At 33.3% G+C, this 17788-nt stretch overlaps 4 protein-coding genes across 6 annotated transcripts; 1 reads left to right on the forward strand and 3 right to left on the reverse strand.

The window, feature by feature from the left end:
* Positions 1–143: 143 nt before the first annotated feature.
* Positions 144–3991, reverse strand: LOC114311345 (DNAJ heat shock family protein). Its single transcript, XM_028257488.2, has 3 exons — positions 3023–3991; positions 2111–2511; positions 144–959 (listed from the first exon to the last, which is right to left on the reverse strand). Exons 1-3 carry the CDS (start codon positions 3185–3187, stop codon positions 521–523), a joined length of 1005 nt encoding a protein of 334 aa, XP_028113289.2. The 5' UTR covers positions 3188–3991; the 3' UTR covers positions 144–520.
* Positions 3992–5737: 1746 nt separating this feature from the next.
* On the reverse strand, positions 5738–6200 carry LOC114311360 (uncharacterized). Its single transcript, XM_028257506.2, has 2 exons — positions 6189–6200; positions 5738–6139 (listed from the first exon to the last, which is right to left on the reverse strand). Exons 1-2 carry the CDS (start codon positions 6198–6200, stop codon positions 5738–5740), a joined length of 414 nt encoding a protein of 137 aa, XP_028113307.2.
* On the reverse strand, positions 5778–10330 carry LOC114311344 (uncharacterized). Of its 3 annotated transcripts, XM_028257484.2 has the most exons (6): positions 10110–10330; positions 9768–9932; positions 7511–9658; positions 6893–6994; positions 6560–6678; positions 5778–6139 (listed from the first exon to the last, which is right to left on the reverse strand). In XM_028257484.2, the coding sequence occupies exons 1-3, from the start codon at positions 10278–10280 to the stop codon at positions 7655–7657; spliced, it is 2340 nt and encodes a 779-aa protein (XP_028113285.2). In that variant the 5' UTR covers positions 10281–10330; the 3' UTR covers positions 5778–6139; positions 6560–6678; positions 6893–6994; positions 7511–7654. The 3 variants fall into 3 exon arrangements, with proteins under 3 accessions (XP_028113285.2, XP_028113286.2, XP_028113287.2); XM_028257485.2 differs by lacking the exon at positions 6893–6994; XM_028257486.2 differs by lacking the exons at positions 6560–6678; positions 6893–6994.
* Positions 10331–12229: 1899 nt separating this feature from the next.
* LOC114310986 (psbP domain-containing protein 5, chloroplastic) lies at positions 12230–17516 on the forward strand. Its single transcript, XM_082903456.1, has 11 exons — positions 12230–12920; positions 13004–13173; positions 14090–14198; positions 15261–15310; positions 15543–15610; positions 15733–15831; positions 16153–16212; positions 16362–16421; positions 16507–16561; positions 17023–17072; positions 17293–17516. The coding sequence occupies exons 1-11, from the start codon at positions 12841–12843 to the stop codon at positions 17389–17391; spliced, it is 900 nt and encodes a 299-aa protein (XP_082759582.1). The 5' UTR covers positions 12230–12840; the 3' UTR covers positions 17392–17516.
* Positions 17517–17788: the final 272 nt, after the last annotated feature.

Below are 17788 nucleotides of genomic sequence, written 5' to 3' on the forward strand. Positions count from 1 at the left end.
GAAATATGATGTTTTTCATGCAAAAAATAAAAATAAATAAATAAACTAAAAATACTAGAAAATAAATTCTGTAGAAATAATAACAATATAAGAGAGAGAGAGAGAGAGAGAGAGAGAGAGAGAGAGATTGGGCTATCATGAAATTCTGAAGTAACATTTTTTTCTTTCTTTCTTTACAATAGGAAACAAAACACATCAAGAAATGTTATTGAGACCAATATACAGATATACATTTATATCAAAAGCACAACACATGTAACTGCACAACAACAACAACAAAAATACATAACACAAACAAATTCGAGCCCCAACTCCCAAAAAAAAAAATAGATAAATAAAGTAATTGTGGTGGAATTTCTACATGCTTTGTTGACAGTAGGTAAAACACAGAGGAATTTGAGCCCCTCTCATCTTCTCAACCAACAAGGCATGCCAAGCGCATCATTGTGATCTAAAAATGATGTACTCTAATCAACAAAAATACCGATGATGAAGCTAAAAAGCCCATACATATGAACTACTAGCCACCTAGAACTCTCCTGAGCCCTGATCGTTGCTCTGGTGTCAATTTTGTTGGAAACTTCACTTCAAACTTGATCCTCAAATCACCTCTATTACCACGCTCCTTGGTGATTGGCATTCCCTCCCGGGCAACCACCATCTCATAACCGGGGCTCACAAGGTCAGTTACTGGGATCGACAAGTTACGTCCATCAAGTGTAGTGAGACTCACTGTGGTCCGGCCCAGAGCCTCTGCCAATGTCACCCTATGGTTCATGATGAGGTCATTGCTGTCTCGTGTGAAAATGCTGTGGGGCTTCTCATCAATCACGAATACGAGGTCTGCTGGCAGCTGGTTTAGCTGCTCATTCCCTTTGTCTGGGAAAGTGATCTTCGTTCCTTTCTTCCACCCTGGCTTCACTTCAATTGTTAAGATCTCTGATTCTTGCACTAATCGCCTGTTATATTAATTATTCATTCAAGAAACAATCAGCAATGAAAGCTTTGACTACAATGCTATCAGTTATGCTGTTCATCACAACATTTAAAGCAATAATAGCCTAGACTAAATCATAATATATATGCTGCACTGATTTCTATTGTATTTGAAATATATATTAAGAGAAATTATTTGCTATGCAACAAGATGGCATAAGCTCATATATGTCGTATAAGCACGGTTATTAAGGAAAGTCACAACTAAAAGAAATGTAATTTACTTTTACGATCCAGAAAAGGGTTTCTTTAAATATTTTAACTTCACTAACCTAATGGGTTTTCATAGAAGTGTGAAATGCCAATAATGTAATCAGAAGTATATCAATCAGAGTATCATAATCCTGGACTGGACCCATTCAATCTACCCACCACCATCAAGGAAAAACTTATTTTTCTGATCATCTGTTCATGCTATAAAATTTTTATAATTATGCATAATTTCCATTATTTTCTTAGATCATCATGCAACCACAAATGAATTATACCCACACAAAAAATTAAATTAAATTAAATTAAAGTTGCCAATAGGCTTCCGTACATGTCAAATAAACAACTAAACATTCATAAAGTTTCATCAGTAACATTCGCTGTTTTGCAAGTTAGAATTTTGAAAGTTAACCAAGAGCAACGCAGAGAGCCTTCTGGGATAGCCCTATACTTAATAATAGTTAACACTGCCGAATTGCATCAGCATGTTTCACCACCATCCTTGGCCCCTAGAAGAAGCACTTAACATAAATGGCAATGTGGATAATGAAATTTAAAGATTAGAAGTAAGTGAAAAAACCAAATATTCTGATTGGGCAAGGACCCTGAATCTTCATCAAGGAAGAAAACAAAACAAGTAAACGATATTTTATACAGCTATATGAAGAGATTATGTTAACTAGTAGAAGGATGAAGAGAAACACACCAATCCGGGATTTAAAGGGCTATGATTATCCATTTAAGATCTGGGTAATGACTGTTTGATTTACAACTCAAAGCACTATGAATATGAATTGCAATGTACTCAGATGACAGTAGAATTTGTTGATAAAATATAATCTAACAGCTAGCAAACTCAAAATAAAGAATATTCAACAGGACGATATGAGAAGAATACACCTACCCATTAGCATCAAGCACTGTCCTAGAGATCTTCATCTTTCTTGTTGATCCGTTGTACAGTTCCTCAAAGCTGCAAGGCAATTTACTCTCAATTGGTGGTGGTTTCTTGGGCACATTAGCACCACTTCCATCACTATATGATCTAAAGATATTATTATTCCCACCAAATCCCCCAAACATTCCTCCTCCATCTGACTGAAACCTCATGGACCTACCAGCTCCTGCTGATCCAAATCCAAAAGGGCTACTCCCAAAGAATTCCGCAAAAATGTCCTCTGCATTCCGAGGATTATACCCATCCGGGAACCCACTGCTGCCACCAGAACCAGGCGGTGGCATGTCTTTCAACCCTTCTTCACCATACTGATCATAAATCGCCCTTTTCTGTGGATCGCTCAAGACCTGAAAAAACATGTTCAATGAATTTACAATGTTAATTTCTTGAATTTACCCATGCTTTCATTCCTAAGATGTAATAATCAGTAGCAAGTTAATACATTTCTATCATTAGAAACAGAATTCAATTTTTGGCTAAAAAACTATGCTTTTGTGAAGCTTAAACCTCCCCTTATATAGCTAGCATTCAATACATCAAAAAATAAGCACTCAAATAAGCTTCAATACAAATACATAATTTTGATTTTGGTCTTGATCAGTTTGGCAATTTTGATATCCGCATTGAAAATGGGTGATGAAGCCAAGCACAAATTTTTTAAACCAATAACAGAATTCCTTAAAAAAAACAAATTAAATTAAATTAAATTAAATCTAACTTAATTTTCTTCAACCTCCATTTGTTCTTGTCACATAATTGACACAAGAATAGAAAATTGTGTGGAGAAAACTAATCAAAACAAGACATAAGAATGAAATTAAAGCTACATTGGCGCGAGAAAGAAAATGTAAGCATTACTTCATAAGCTTCGGAGATTTGTTTGAATTTGGCCTCAGCTTCTTTCTTGTTGTTTGGATTCTTGTCTGGATGCCATTTCATGGCCAATCTCCTGTATGATTTCTTCAGGTCATCTTCTGTTGCATTCCTATTCACCTTCAATATATTATAATAATCCACCCCCATCACTCTATATATATCTTTATCTATACAAATCTACAATGTTTGTGTATATATATAATCTGATCAAAAGTGTAAATGTATATCTCTGCAGATAATCAATTTCTGTATTATCACTACACATCACCAAAAAAATCAAAACTTTGTGTATGAATTCGAGTTCGAATTCAGAAAGTGATTTTCTCTCTGAAACAATGGAACGAAAAAAACGAAGAATGATTAGATTTGATTGTCTCTGCTGAAAATATTGAGAATGGTAATTCATGATTAATTAATTATTAATAATTATTTAGTTAATGATCTTTTTTGTAATAAATCAGAACCTCTCATCTTTTTTATTAATATAATTATTAATCATTATTATTGAATTACAATTATATATAAGAAGCGTACCGCGATTATTGGAACCTTTGCGCCATTTTTATTACCCTGACGCTATTAGGCAATTATGTCACAAAACACTAGAACTAGTATGTATGATAAATGTACTTTTTATTTATTTTTTTATCTTTTATTTTTTGGTTATTTATATATCACATTTATAGACTCTGTTTGGATCTTTTCTCCAAAAACTTTTTTGTATTTAGATCATAATTTAAAATCGAAGTGTCGTGAAAAAGAGATGCCAAAATTGTATTAGAAATTCCATTAATAGTTGAAAAAAATAAATGTTTTTAAGCGCATTTTTACTTCCAAAATTGTGTGAAATATAGAAATATAATTAATCATTTGATACTATCACTACCAAGCAAGCCTTACACATGTTAGAGAAATTAAATTGTTATGCACTCATGCTAGAAATTGTATGGTCCTGGTTTTAAAATGACAATACTACATATTGTCACTAATTTTTATTTTATTTTTTTATCTGGAAAAATTATGGTATTGGTTTGTATGTAACCCTATTAATACAACTGAATTAAATAAATCACGTGTGCAAATAAATTAATATCAATAGTTTACAAAAATTATTATTTAAATTGATAGTTTAGTTTAGTAGGTAAATCACATGTACAAACTGATAATTTGAGGGGAAAAAGCAAATTTTTTTCCTTTTTCGCGCAAGTGATATTTCATTAGTCTTGACACATTATTTTATTTCAAACCGACATTGGCAAAGTGCATGTTCATTGCAAGTGTGAACAAAAAGGCATCATGTGAAAAAAATTCGAAAAAAAAAAACAAATACAGTTTTTGGAAACAATTCACCAAAAAAAAAAACACAGATGAAAACCATAAAAAAAACAGATGAAAGCTTGTTTAGCTGGAAGTTGGTTTAGCTCAATCACGAATACGAGGTCTGCTGGCTCGTTTCCTTTGTCTGGGAAAGTGATCTTCGTTCCTTTCTTCCACCCGGGCTTCACTTCAATGGTTAAGATCTCTGATTCTGGCACTAATCGCCTGTAATATTATTCATTCAAGAAACAATCAGCAATGAAAGCTTTGACTAGATGCGCCAGTGTGCAAATCAGTAATGTTGTTGATCACAACAATTAAGCCAAAATTGCTTGTGTATACATAAGATTATGAGAAACCAATAATAGCCTAGACTAAATCACAATATGCTGCACTGATTCCTATTGCATTTGAAATAAAAATTAATCAAAAGAGAAATTACTTACTATGCAACAAGATGGCATAAGCTCCTATATGTCATATAAGCACGGCTATTAAAGGAAAGTCACAACTAGAAGAAATTAAATTTATTAGTGATTTTTTTTTTTTTGACAATAGCATCCGAGTCAAAAGAAAAGGGTAGGCTTTAAAGATTTTAACTTCACTAATCGAATAGATTTTAACTTCAGAGTATCTAAAAGCCTGGATTGGACCCATCCAATTTACCACCATCAAGGAAAAACCTATTTTCCTATCATCAGTTCATGTTATAATTTTTTTATAATTATGCATACTTTCCATTATTTTCTTAGCATCATGCAACCACGAATGAATTATACCCAAAAAAACAAATTTAAAGTTGCCGATAGGCTACTGTACATGCCAAATAAACAACTAAACATTCATAAAGTTTCATCAGCAACTCGCTAGTTTGCAAGTTAGAATTCTGAAAGTTAACCAGGAGCAACACAGAGAGCCTTGGAGGATAGCCCTGTAATAGTTAAAACTGCCAAATTGCATAAGCATGTTTCACCACTACCCATGGCCCCCCGAAGCAATCACTCTTAACGTAAATGGTGATGCTGATAATGAAATTTAAAGATTACAAGTGAAGAAACCAAATATTCTGATTGGGCAAGGACCGTGAATCTTCATCCAGGAGGAAAACAAAACAAGTAAATGATATTTTATGCAGCGAGATGAAGAGATTATGTTAAAGAGTAGAAGGATAAAGAGAAATACACCAATCCGGGGTTTAAAGGGCTATTATTTATCCATTTAAGAACTGTGTAATTGCTGTTTGATTTAAGACTCAAAGCACTATGAATATGAATTTCAATGTACTCAGATGACAGTAGAATTTGTTGATAAAATATAATCTAACAGCTAGCAAACTCAAAATAAAGGAAATTCAACGAAAATGATATGAGAAGAATACACCTACCCATTAGCGTCAAGCACTGTCCTAGAGATCTTTGTCTTTCTTGTTGATCCGTTGTACAGTGCCTCAAAGCTGCAAGGCAATTTACTCTCAATTGGTGGTGGTTTCTTCGGCACGTTAGCACCACTTCGATCACTATACAATCTAAAGATATTGTTATTCCCGCCAAATTCCCCAAACATTCCTCCATCTGATTGAAACCTCATGGACCTACCAGCTCCTGCTGATCCAAGTCCAAAAGGGCTACTCCCAAAGAATTCTGCAAAAATGTCCTCTGCATTCTGAGGATTATACCCATCGGGGAACCCACTGCTGCCACCAGAACCAGGCACTGGCATGTCTTTCAACCCTTCTTCACCATACTGATCGTAAATTGCCCTTTTTTGCGGATCACTCAAGACCTGAAAAAACATGTTCAATGAATTTACAATCTTAAATCCTTGAATTTACCCATGCTTTCATTCCTAAGATGTAATCACTACCAAGTTATTACATTTCTATCATTAGAAACCGAATTCAATTTTTCGCTATTAGTCAAAAGAACTACGCTTTTTTGAAGCTTAAACCTTCCCTTACATGGGATTCAATACATCAAAATGAAGCACTCAAATAACATTCATATGTCATGGATAAAAGTGAGTGGTTCATATGTCATGGATAAAAGAATGCCATGAGTAGCTATCATGGGCATGCAATAGACATGGGCCGCTGTGAAGCATCAGTTTCTCCTTAAGATGTTTAACTTTATTCATCGATTACTACGAGCAGAATAGCTCAACACCTTAAAGAAATTGATATCTAGCCAAACAAGAGGACCTTACATGGACAAATTCCACAAAAACAAGTCTCCCTGAATTAGACAAGTGGACTTCTTAACCAATCCAATTGCAGGTGGAGCTCCTTGTTGACAATGTCAAATACAACCAATAAGATGCATCCTCTGCAAATTTTTAACCGTTAACTGTACATGTCAAGTCCAACAAATCTTCCAATAATGTAATGAAAAATACAAGTTAAAAAATCCAGAGTAGCATGTCAAATGTGACTGCGAAGACAATAGAATGTCAACACGAAAACAAATGCAAAAATCAGTAAGCCACAGAAAAACAGCCAATTCAAGGTACAACGTTGGTGTTTATACGATATAATTGTACCTAATTTTTAGCAAAATGTGTTGGATTAAGTTAAAATTCATCCATTGGCTCTCTAGTGACACCAGCATTGTAGTTTCACTCCATGAATAGTAACAGCAGGTCCTGTTACACAGAGCATGATGGCTATAGATTGAGTTCAATACTTGACAACTAAATTTAAGCAAATTCCAGGAAGTACATAAAACAAAAAACATAATAAATTTTTTATGACGTAAAATCTTGGAAGAGCTTATTAGCTAAATGGAAATTGGATTTTCATAACCATGCTGTGCAAAAATGGGACATGCACTTGAAATGGATGTCTAAGTAATGATATATATATATATATATATATCATGAGCAATATGAAAATGGATTGAGTAATCTGTTCCTGTATCCAAGAAAAAATATTTCGTTTGCTTGGTCTAGAGAAGTTTCACTAAAATCAGTCTACTACATGAACATCTAGTTCCGTGATAATGAGAGGAAATTCTAAAGAAGACAATAAAAAGAAGGTCCAGCATTCAGAAACAGTATTGTACATAAACCCAGAAACTATCTTTAAGGATCAAATAACATGACCACAACATACTAAATAATAAGTCTCTTCAATGTTCAAATAATCAAAAGCATACAGACCTTTCACAAAGTTTGGAATTTTGTCTGCAATGAACCTCAATCAAGACAAAGCTTGGATTTGAGTGAGAGGATCCAGGTTGCAATACCGGATAATTAAAGAAACCATCACAGTCTCCAATTCTCCAAGTGAATCAACTAGTTATCTCAGTCCATGATGTGTCTCTTCTCACCATTAGCAGACATGAAAAACTCCAGAAGCTTTGTAGCCCTAGGATATCCCTTCATCCAACCTTTCGTAATTGTTCGGCTTAGAATCTCAAAAGAAACTGCATTAGGTTCACACCCCTCCATCACCATCTCTTTCAATAACAAGATAATGTCCCAAAACTTCCCTCTTTTTAACAGTGCCTCAAGTAGTGTATTGTAAATGGCAATACTTGGAGTAATCCCATTCTCAATCATTTGGTTCCGCAGCTGGAAGGCTTCTGATATCTTGCCTCCCTTGCAAAGGCCATAAATGAAGGACCCGAAGGTAACAGCATCTGGTTTTAAACTTAGGCTAGACATCTCTCTTAACAACTGACCCATCAGCTGATCATTGCCTTCTCTTATGGAAGCACGTATGAGAATATTATAAGCTATCATATCAGGTAATAATCCAGTTCCTTTCAAGTATTTGAAAATCCGGAGTGCAATTCCAAGTAGCTGATTCTTGCAAAGGCTGCTCATAAGTGTATTAAAAGTCACTATAGTAGGACTGGGACCATTTGATGTCATAGCTTCCAGCAACTTCAAGCCCTCCGGAATCTTTCCAACCATGCAAAAATATTGAATCAAACAAGTTGAACTAACTACATTAAGCTTAATACCTTCATACTCCATCCGATAAAAGATCCTTCGAATCATTGGAGAATTTCCTTGTTTGCAGGCTGCAGACAAAATTGTATTGAATGAAACTATGTCAGGTCCATTCACACCCCACTCTATATGATCAAAAAGTTCCAGAGCTTCATCAATGTTGTCCTTGCAAAAGCCTTTCAAAATTGTGTTATATGATACATTATTTGGTCTAAAACCTATTTCCATCATACTCCTCAACAGAGATAATGATTCACTTGATCTATTCTCGTGACATAGAATATTAAAGTATATATTGTAAATTACAACATCTACAGTGCATCCCCTTGAAATAATGTCAAGCAAGAATTTAGTGGCAACCCCTATTTTCCCCCCTTTTAACAGGCCGCCAGCCAAAGCAGCATGAGTGAATGGATCAGGATATAATCCCTTTTGATCAATAACCCGAACAAGCTCACCAATTTCAGCAACCCTACTTTGGTGACAAAGTTTGTGGAGAATTATGTTGTATGTGACTAAATCCGGATCACATCCTTCCTTCTCCATCTTATCCAAAAGGCCTAATGCCTCTTCAATTTTCCCATCATCACAAAGAAACTTAACAACTGCAGTGTATGTTATCACATTAGGCTTACAGCTGCAAGTTTGCATTTCAGCTAAACAACGAAAAGCCTCTTCCCATAATCTTTCCCTACTAAACCCATAAACCAGAGCAGTATATGAACACACATTGTGTGCAAGGCCCTTCTTCTTTAAAGAATAAAACAATGCCAAGGCAGTATAGCTCTGACCAGACTTGCACAGAGCCCATAATATTGGATTATAACTATAAGCACCTCGAAAAGAGTCCCGTTCAAGAAGAACAGAGAACACAAAAAATGCCTCGGTAATCATCCCAGCTTTGCTAAGACAAACAATCAACAAATTCAAATTGGGTTCAGCTGGACAATAGTCCAGTCTCAACATTAACTTGAATACACGAAGTGCATCAATTAGATATCCAGATTTTAATGACTTCTTCAACAATTTCGACAAAAAACTAAATGAAGGTATAAATCCACTTGTGCACATTTCCTCTGCAATAATAAACACATCTTTAATGTTACCGTGCGAAAGCATCCCATTCAAAAGGGTATTGAAGGTTGATGCATTTGGGTAAGGCCCAAACCTTTTCATCGCAACGTAAACACCAACCAATTCTTCCAACAACACATGTTTTGATTTTGAATAACAATGTATTAAAGCATTATAATCATACACAGTCGGTTTCCCAGGGACATTCCTCATGAAATTCAAAGTCTCGATAGCTTCCTTAATGCAACCCGATGTGGCATAACCCTGCATCCTCTTCTGTAATTCACCATAACAGGACTCATAGCTTTCACCTTCTTCATGAAAATCTAAGGTTCGAACAGCACAGTATGAAAAAAGATTCACAAATTGATGCAAAACCCCATACCTGTTGCAAATCCCATGTGAAGGCTTTCCTACAGCAACTGTACAGAAATTCATTTCCAGGAAAAGCAAGAACAGAGTATCGACCCAATATAGCTATCCCACACATATTGATTGATTGCAACAACAGAAATGCATGACATAACCCACTGTTTGGTTTCGGAGAAAACTGAGGAAAAGAAAATGAAAAATATCAAATTTGTAGATAATGCTTTTGAAGTTCTCCAGAGATTAAATTCAAACGCTGAATTCATCCCAAGTGAGCTCAAAAGTATGCTTCTTGGTACCAACAAGAACGAAACAGAGTTAACGATGTTTAAAGTTGCTTTCTTTTTTCTTGTCGTACCTTTTCTGGGCAACCAAACAGAGCTGAGAGAATGAGGATGTTGAGTTTTTGTGTGGGTATGTTTCGGATTTTCGATTTGATTCCTTTTGTGGAATTTTTTTTTCCCCTCCACTCTGGACCTTCGGAGCAGCAAAACCCTAGAGATATGAACGAAGCAGGGAGACGAGTCATGGAACGACGCCGTTTTCGGCCAATACCTGCAGCACTTTTTTATTGGCCATAATATTTATGGATATTCTTTTCTTTAATACTGCAGTTAGATTGTCTTAAAATAAATAAATCATCAAAAAGTGCAACACGCATAAAATTGCCCAACACTTAAAGCCTCTTTTGGGAATAGGCTAATTTAGTAATTTTTTAATTATTTAATTAAAATATGAACTAAAAAAATTAGTATGTTTGGGATGATTTTTTTACTTTTTATGAAAAAATGTACAAAAAGTAGAGAGAAAAGAGAATCTTTGACTTTTTTATATGAGTTATTGGTTTTTTGACTAATTTAGTAACCTTTTGACTTTTTAACTAAAAAGTTCGGTTGCCAAACGAGGCCTTAGAATTTAAATTTGTTTATAATTTAAAACCACATCAATTTTTTTATATCTTTTTTAAGTTATATTTTTATAGCATGATATAGTTGAGATTGATCTCCTGCATTGCTTGCGTTATAATATACATTTTAATATATTTATAGGGTTAAAAAAATAAATTAAATCGAATACATCAATAAATAATCTCATACTTTTAACATAATTATATTACTGTTTATAAAATTTTAATTTACATAACATTTAAATTTTAAAAATTGCCCCCGAGTGATGGATGTGCTCCATACAATTGTTCAGGGTTTAGTTTAATTGTTGAGGCCATGCTACGAAAAAGTAATTACTTATGAATTCCTTAGTCCAGCGTAAATAAATAGTACACCTTTGATCCAGCCACCCCTAATTGCTGAACTCAAAAAAATAAAAAAATACATAATAATTGAGTTATTTTCATCAATACTTCATAAATTGTATAAATGAAAAAAAAAATATTATCATATATTTCTTACTAAAATATATATATATCTATTTATTTTAGTATTTACTTATAATTGGTATTAATTTTGGTCGCTTTAAGTATACTAAAAACAAAATTAATATAATTATATTAAAATTGTAAAATTGATTGTAGGGGATGCAACTTGGGTTTGGAGGTTATTCAAACCGAACTCAAGTTGTACTGAGACCTGCCCAGGCCCGTCCAAGCCCGAATTATAACCGGAGGTTGCCTGCTCAAGCCCGACCCAAGTTAAATCCGAATTGTTCGAGTTGCCCGAATTGTAAACGAATTTCAATTTTTTTTCCAACTATATTATTAAATTATTAAAATTTGACTATATTTATATATTTTTTTATATAGAAAATCATTAATACCATCAAAATAAATAATTTATATAATGTAAGAAAGATGTCACTATAGTAATTTGGTAGCCTTCACAATTTACGAGTGAAAATAAAAAAAATAAGATTTTGTATTATTTGTATATATAATATATATTCAATATGATTTAATAATCTAAATTACTTTAATATCATGTAATGGCTAATAATGTATATGAATATTTAATATTTTTATATATCTATATATATATATATATATAATTTGAGCTTTGGGCAACTCGGATTGTTTGATGTCTTTGGTCAAACCCGTCCAAATTTAATTCAGGCTTTTAAATTTTTGCCCAAATCCATACTGAATTTGAAAATATCTTGTCCAAACCCTAAAAAAAACCAGGCAGGGTTCAGGTTGATTAGATTGAGCCCGCCCAAGTTGCACCCCTAATTGATTGTAGTTTCATTTGAGAAGCGCTAACTTAGCTTGGTTTTTTGACTAAATTAGCTCCGTTTAGGAAAAAAAATTAATTTTTTTTGTTTGGATGCAATAGTTGTGAGAGAAAAAATGAAATAATTATCATTTGAATGTAACATTTTATCATATTAACTTATTTTATCGATTATATCCTTTTATACTTTTTTTTTAATCCCAACTAAATTGTCAAACGGCAACTGTATTTTTCAATAAATTTTAAAACAGGTTCACCCTTTTTCATTTATGCAAAATAGTCCCATGTTTTTTTTTTTTTTTTTTTCATTTGCATTCAAGATTAAATACAATTCTACAGCATATATGGGGAGTTTTTTTTAATAAATATCCTATAAAAAAAATAATTTAGAAAATTAATTCACTTTTTAAACTATTGGAGAATTAACTTGATTTTTAAAATTACATTTTAAAAATATAATTTTAAATTGAAATTGTATTTTCAACATGCGATGTCAAATTTTAATTTTAAAATCATATTTTAAAATATGATTTTAAAAAATAGGTTAATTTCTTAGATAGTTTGAAAAGTAAATCCGTTTGAAAAGTGAATCTATTTTTAAAATTATTCTTTTTTTTAGAATATTTCAAAAAAAAAAACTCCATTTATGGGTAACAAAAATGCTTTAGACCTCTAATATATGAGCTCTAATAGCTCTAATAAAAAGGTAAATTCCACCTTAATGTGATATTTGTGCCTTATTTTATTTATTTATTTTTTTTTTTGTTTTGACACATCATTAGAGCTCTATATTTAGAGCTTTCTATCATTCCCGTTGTGGCTAATGAAAGCTGAGTGGTTGAGCTGACCACAAAAGAAGAGAAAGGAGGGGAAATAGAGCGAGAGAGCTCTCTAATCTCTCTCTTCATGGCAACATCTCTTCTTTTTCCCTCTCATTCTCTCTCTACCTCCAACCATCCTCTTCTTCCAATTGCTTCCCTCTTCAGGTACTCTCTCTCTCTCTACATGTGTGTATGTATTTATGTATATGCATTTGGTCTTTTACTGATTTTTGGGGTTGGGTTTTTAGAAATCGGAGAAGGGTTGATTCAGTTAAGAAGAAATTCAGATTACTTGAGAAAACTCCAGTATGCTTGTGCGCTCCTTCAAATGCCACCTTGCAAAATGGTATTTTTTTCAGGAGGGACTTGATGCTTTTTGGTTTCTCTTCTTCACTTGCTTTGATCTTTCCACAGTCAGGTAAACCCAATTTCACAATTCATTGGCTGTTTGTTCTTTGGTTATTGTAAGTATTTGAATTTGAATTTTGGGTATATTATATTTCTTAGCGCCTGACAAATTTCAGATGGGGTTTTCTGGATTCTTTTAACGATTGCTAAATTCATACCGTTAGTAATATATCTTGATGATAATGATAGAGTATTGAATACTTTATTAATTTATAATTTGGCGATAATGACAAATTTGCAGTTTTATAAGAAGAATTGGAGATGATTTTGGTTAATTTTTATTAGTAGTTTCTCTTACACTATCTTTGGATTGAAGGTTTTTGAGAAACAAAGGATAGGCGGGGAAAAGGGTCGATATTTATTATTCACTATGTTTGGATTGTTTTTAAGGAGGGAAGAGAAACTGAATAGAGAGGAGGGAAATGGAGGTTTTGATTAAGATAATTTTTTACTACAAAGTATACCCCTTAGTTTGTGAGTTGCTAAGAGTAAAACTTATTTCTGTTATTCATTCAGTTCATGCACATCCCTTTCCTTTATAATTATTGTCTAACCAAACAAGAAGGAAAGGTCACCCTCCATAGGACACCCCAATGACTTAGGTCCCATTCCCTCAGTAAAAATACTCAAGTTCAAGCCTCCTTAGCTTATCTATTAAAAAAATATTACTATAAAACGGTTAGTTATTACCCAATTAAACAAGAGGAGGGATATCTCCCACTAATTCCATTTCTTCTCCTATGTGTTAGATTTTGTGTAAACCTTACATGATATTCATTGACATCAACAATATATATTTATGACACTGACAAGCTTGCATTATTTATTTATTTTCGAGATGGGTTGAGGTCATTTTGGAAACATGATTGCTCAATTTCTGTTTTGGTTTGTTTTCCTCATCAACATTGCATTAATCACTGTTGCAGGGTTCAGTGCCACTGAAGAAGTGAAAATGACTTCAATGGTTGATGACATAAATGCTTATTCTTACTTGTACCCTGCAGAATTGCCATCTAGAAAGTTTGTCTTCAAATGGTAGGCATTTTATGCAACTAACGGAAATGCATTTTATTCTTAAATGCTCACTGTCATTAAAGTTGAAGAGCAACAATTTTACTTCAAATGAATGGTTTATGTGTAGCCTGTAGGTGAGTTGAAAATCCTCCATAACTTTGTCTTTATAGGATAGAGGTGCTAAATTTTCAAACATCTAAATTTGCATTGTTTAAAATTATGTCAGATTGTGCTAAAGTCCCAATCAGTTGAAAAGTTTTATTTATTGTGAAATGGGTCCAACAATGTACATCAAGCTATCTAATACATCTCCTTGCATGGGATCTCTTTCATGATAAGTAAGAAAGAAGTCCAACCTGTTGAATGAAGCTAGTATAAAATTAAGGCCTCCTTTGGCAAGTGGTGGTTTTAGCCTAAAAGTCAAAAAGTCACCAAAAAAACCAAAAAGGCTACAATTTTTATCCTATAAACCTATGCACCGTGACAGTGTACTAAGTAACAGTGTACTATCACAGTGTACTAGGCAGCAGCCTACAAGATGAGTTGATATTTTTAAATATATTATATTGTTTTATATGTTTTCAAATATATTATATTATTTTATATGTACTAGGCAGCAGCCGTGCAGCCTTGGCATCAATCTTCCGTCTGTCGCATTTCTGTCAAATTACCCACTTTTAATTATTTATATTATTTCTTTTCACATTTTTTTTTATAAAAAGTGAAAAAATTCATCCCAAATATACTAGTTTTTTTTACATTATATTTTAGTCAAAAAGTTACTAAAAAAACTTGTTTCCAAACGAGGCCTAAGTATCATTCATATGCTTCTTTTTAGGTTACCCTGAATTCACAAAATTCAGGATTCCAAACATCAATTTTGTGATGGCTACCGTTATCCTACATGGCTCAAATCAAGGGATGAATTTATACCTTTAAAGGCTACGTGAAAAGTGATAAATTAAAGCAGACATCCAAGCAGACCCTTATTCTTATTATTCCACTTGAATACAAATAAGTTCACTTCTTGGTTATCAAGCATACTTAACATGTAGAAACCTAACTCGTTTCATCCATTTGCAGGGTGGAATCCAGAAAGCCAGAGCGTTATTCATCAGCTGCACCACTCACTCGTAAGTTAGTAATGTGTTTTACTGGTCAAATGGAAAGATTGAACTTCTCAGAAGATTGAAACCATGCTTAACGATTTATAGATAGATATATTCCCCTTGATCAATTTTCACAAAGGAATATGGAATTTACAGAAATACCATAAAGGATTGGTTTTATATCAGATTTTAAATTGCCTGAGCTTTTATGCATGCTACAGAAAACTTACTAGATATTGCTTCCAACATGTTACAGCTGATGCGCGTCTACGCATCGTGTCCGAGCGTGTGGACATCATTGATAACCTCATCATTTCTATTTCGGTAACTCCAATAAGATCATACTCTTATTAAGTGCGATCCTTATGGTTCTTTTTTATTTATTTTTTTGTTATTATTATTATTTTAAGGTTTTAAGGTTTGTTGATTTTCAATCCTTGGTTCAGATAGGTCCCCCCAATTCACAGTTTTTGAAATCAAAGGACAAGAGCACATGGAGTGTAAAAGATGTTGCTGATTCTGTTTTATCTGACAAATCTGCTTTGGTAATTTGCCCACCTGTCTCTTCACAGTTTAAATGTATTTGATAATTATGATAGTCTATGTGGTAATTTTTCAAGGTGGACAACAACGTAACCAGTCATCTACATTAAAAATAAATTTATATTTTGAGCTGTTTGATAATTCACTGCCTCTTCTAAATTAATGATTGATATAGAAATTTCATTGGTGTAGATTTTTTTCTACTTTTAATGATCATGTCCACCGGGCAAAGTCCTTTTTGGGTCTATTGTACTTGTCTCCTCCAAAAGTTAACCCTCTAATCTCAGTACTATTGCAACCGCATGTTTATGTTTTTTGGCCAGCGAATCACCTCAAGTCAACGGATGGCTGAGAGTTCAGTTCTTGACACACATTCTTCTGAAGTGAGTTCTCCAAACTTTGCTTTGCTATATGGCACTCGTAACTTTAAATCAAGAATATTCATAATATAATAATGGCTAGCATGGTTAGAGTGTTTTCATCATTTTACTTCTTCTATATGCATACGCGGAACTTACTGTTTCTTCCTCAGATTGATGGAGAGCCATACTGGTATTGTGAATACCTCATTCGTAAATCACCAACGAAAACTGTAAGGTTTACTTCACTTATATAAGATCAGAGCAGAAAGATACATAAATGCTGGAGTCATGTGTTCACGTTTTATGTGCATGCAGGTTCAAGAATCAAATCTTTTTCGGCACTACATTTCTTCTACTTGTGAACGAGATGGTAGACCCTATTTCACAGTTCTACTATTCATTGTTATGCAAACATGATTATGTAACTATATCTTTTCCATTTACATGATTGTTAACATTGATTTGATGGTTTCATAAAATTTAGGAGATATTGGTAAATTCCAAATGAAAATAACATGATAAAGAGTGTTGAATTGGCTTTTGCTTTTTGCATGAAATTTCATCTAAGTGGATAGAAAACAAAAAGTAAAGGAAAAATTGTGCTGAGTTTGCTCACCGTGGTTGATCTATTGCTGGTCTTTTTGAAACGCCGTTGACTTACATTGGTAGATCAAACCAAGAAAACAAAAAAGAAGAATTTAAATTGGTGTAATAGAAATTCTGTTTTATGTTTATTTTTTTGGTTGATGTTGTGTGTGTTTTATTTAGGTTTCAACACATATATATATGTTCTTTTGTTATGTTTTTAACTTCAAAGGTGCTTGATTGCAGGTTATTTGTACTCTCTGAGTGCTTCAACTCTTAACAAGCAATGGAATGTTGTGAGTCTGTCTTTCTGTTTCTGAAATTTGTATATATTCGTTCAAATTTATCGAAAATACATGAGCACTCCACCATGGAATAGTATCTTCAAAGCATATGGGAAACAAAATGGAGCAATTTGAATCCATTGCGACATAAGATTTTGCTTCTCTTCTACTTTGTCTTTAAATCAAAACAAATAAAAATTCATGACTAATGCTAATCTTCTATGTGATACAGATGGGGCCGTTCTTGGAAAAAACTGCAGCATCTTTTCGCCTTCTCCCTCCCACAGAAAACTATGTGCCTCCATACAAGGATCCCTGGAGATTTTGGTGACCCGTAAATAGTTTTAATTTCTATTTTTGTTACTGTATTTAATTCAAGTACAAGGATTAGAGAATTCGGGCAGCAAATTTGTAACGAAATTTTGTGAATAGCAATTTGAGTCTCTTTTCTTTGTCTCTGCTTGAGAATGCTTTGTGAGCTGTAAATTATAGCAAATTACTTTGGTGTTTGCACCCATTTTCATAATTTTTACTAACACTTGGGTTCATGACAAACTCAAAATTGATTTTTTTTGGGCTTCCAAACAATAATGAAAATTTTATAAAATGAGATTGCAATCAGACAAGTAGTGCATCAAAAGATTTACATCACCATTTTCAAATGCTGGAATGGAATGCCTTTTGCCTTCATGCCATTTGACTAAAGCTCTCCCAGCAAAATTCAGAAT

This window comes from Camellia sinensis, chromosome 13 (genome assembly GCF_055761805.1).
Source record: "Camellia sinensis isolate YWXY chromosome 13, ASM5576180v1, whole genome shotgun sequence".
NCBI classification, from domain to species: Eukaryota; Viridiplantae; Streptophyta; class Magnoliopsida; order Ericales; family Theaceae; genus Camellia; species Camellia sinensis.

What these genes read in the sequence shown, in the direction of transcription:
- LOC114311345 (XM_028257488.2), bottom strand. Translation starts at nt 3,187, where the DNA reads ATGGGGGTGGATTATTATAATATATTGAAGGTGAATAGGAATGCAACA. An exon ending in AAATCTCCGAAGCTTATGAA is followed by an intron (nt 2,512 to 3,022) that starts GTAATGCTTACA and finishes ATGTTTTTTCAG; the next exon opens with GTCTTGAGCGATCCACAGAA. An exon ending in ACAGTGCTTGATGCTAATGG is followed by an intron (nt 960 to 2,110) that starts GTAGGTGTATTC and finishes TTAATATAACAG; the next exon opens with GCGATTAGTGCAAGAATCAG.
- LOC114311344 (XM_028257486.2), bottom strand. Translation starts at nt 10,280, where the DNA reads ATGACTCGTCTCCCTGCTTCGTTCATATCTCTAGGGTTTTGCTGCTCC. An exon ending in TGTTTGGTTGCCCAGAAAAG is followed by an intron (nt 9,933 to 10,109) that starts GTACGACAAGAA and finishes TCTTTTCCTCAG; the next exon opens with TTTTCTCCGAAACCAAACAG. An exon ending in TCACATGGGATTTGCAACAG is followed by an intron (nt 9,659 to 9,767) that starts GTATGGGGTTTT and finishes GGTGAATTACAG; the next exon opens with AAGAGGATGCAGGGTTATGC.
- LOC114310986 (XM_082903456.1), top strand. Translation starts at nt 12,841, where the DNA reads ATGGCAACATCTCTTCTTTTTCCCTCTCATTCTCTCTCTACCTCCAAC. An exon ending in AGAAAGTTTGTCTTCAAATG is followed by an intron (nt 14,199 to 15,260) that starts GTAGGCATTTTA and finishes ATCCATTTGCAG; the next exon opens with GGTGGAATCCAGAAAGCCAG. An exon ending in TATCTGACAAATCTGCTTTG is followed by an intron (nt 15,832 to 16,152) that starts GTAATTTGCCCA and finishes TTTTTTGGCCAG; the next exon opens with CGAATCACCTCAAGTCAACG.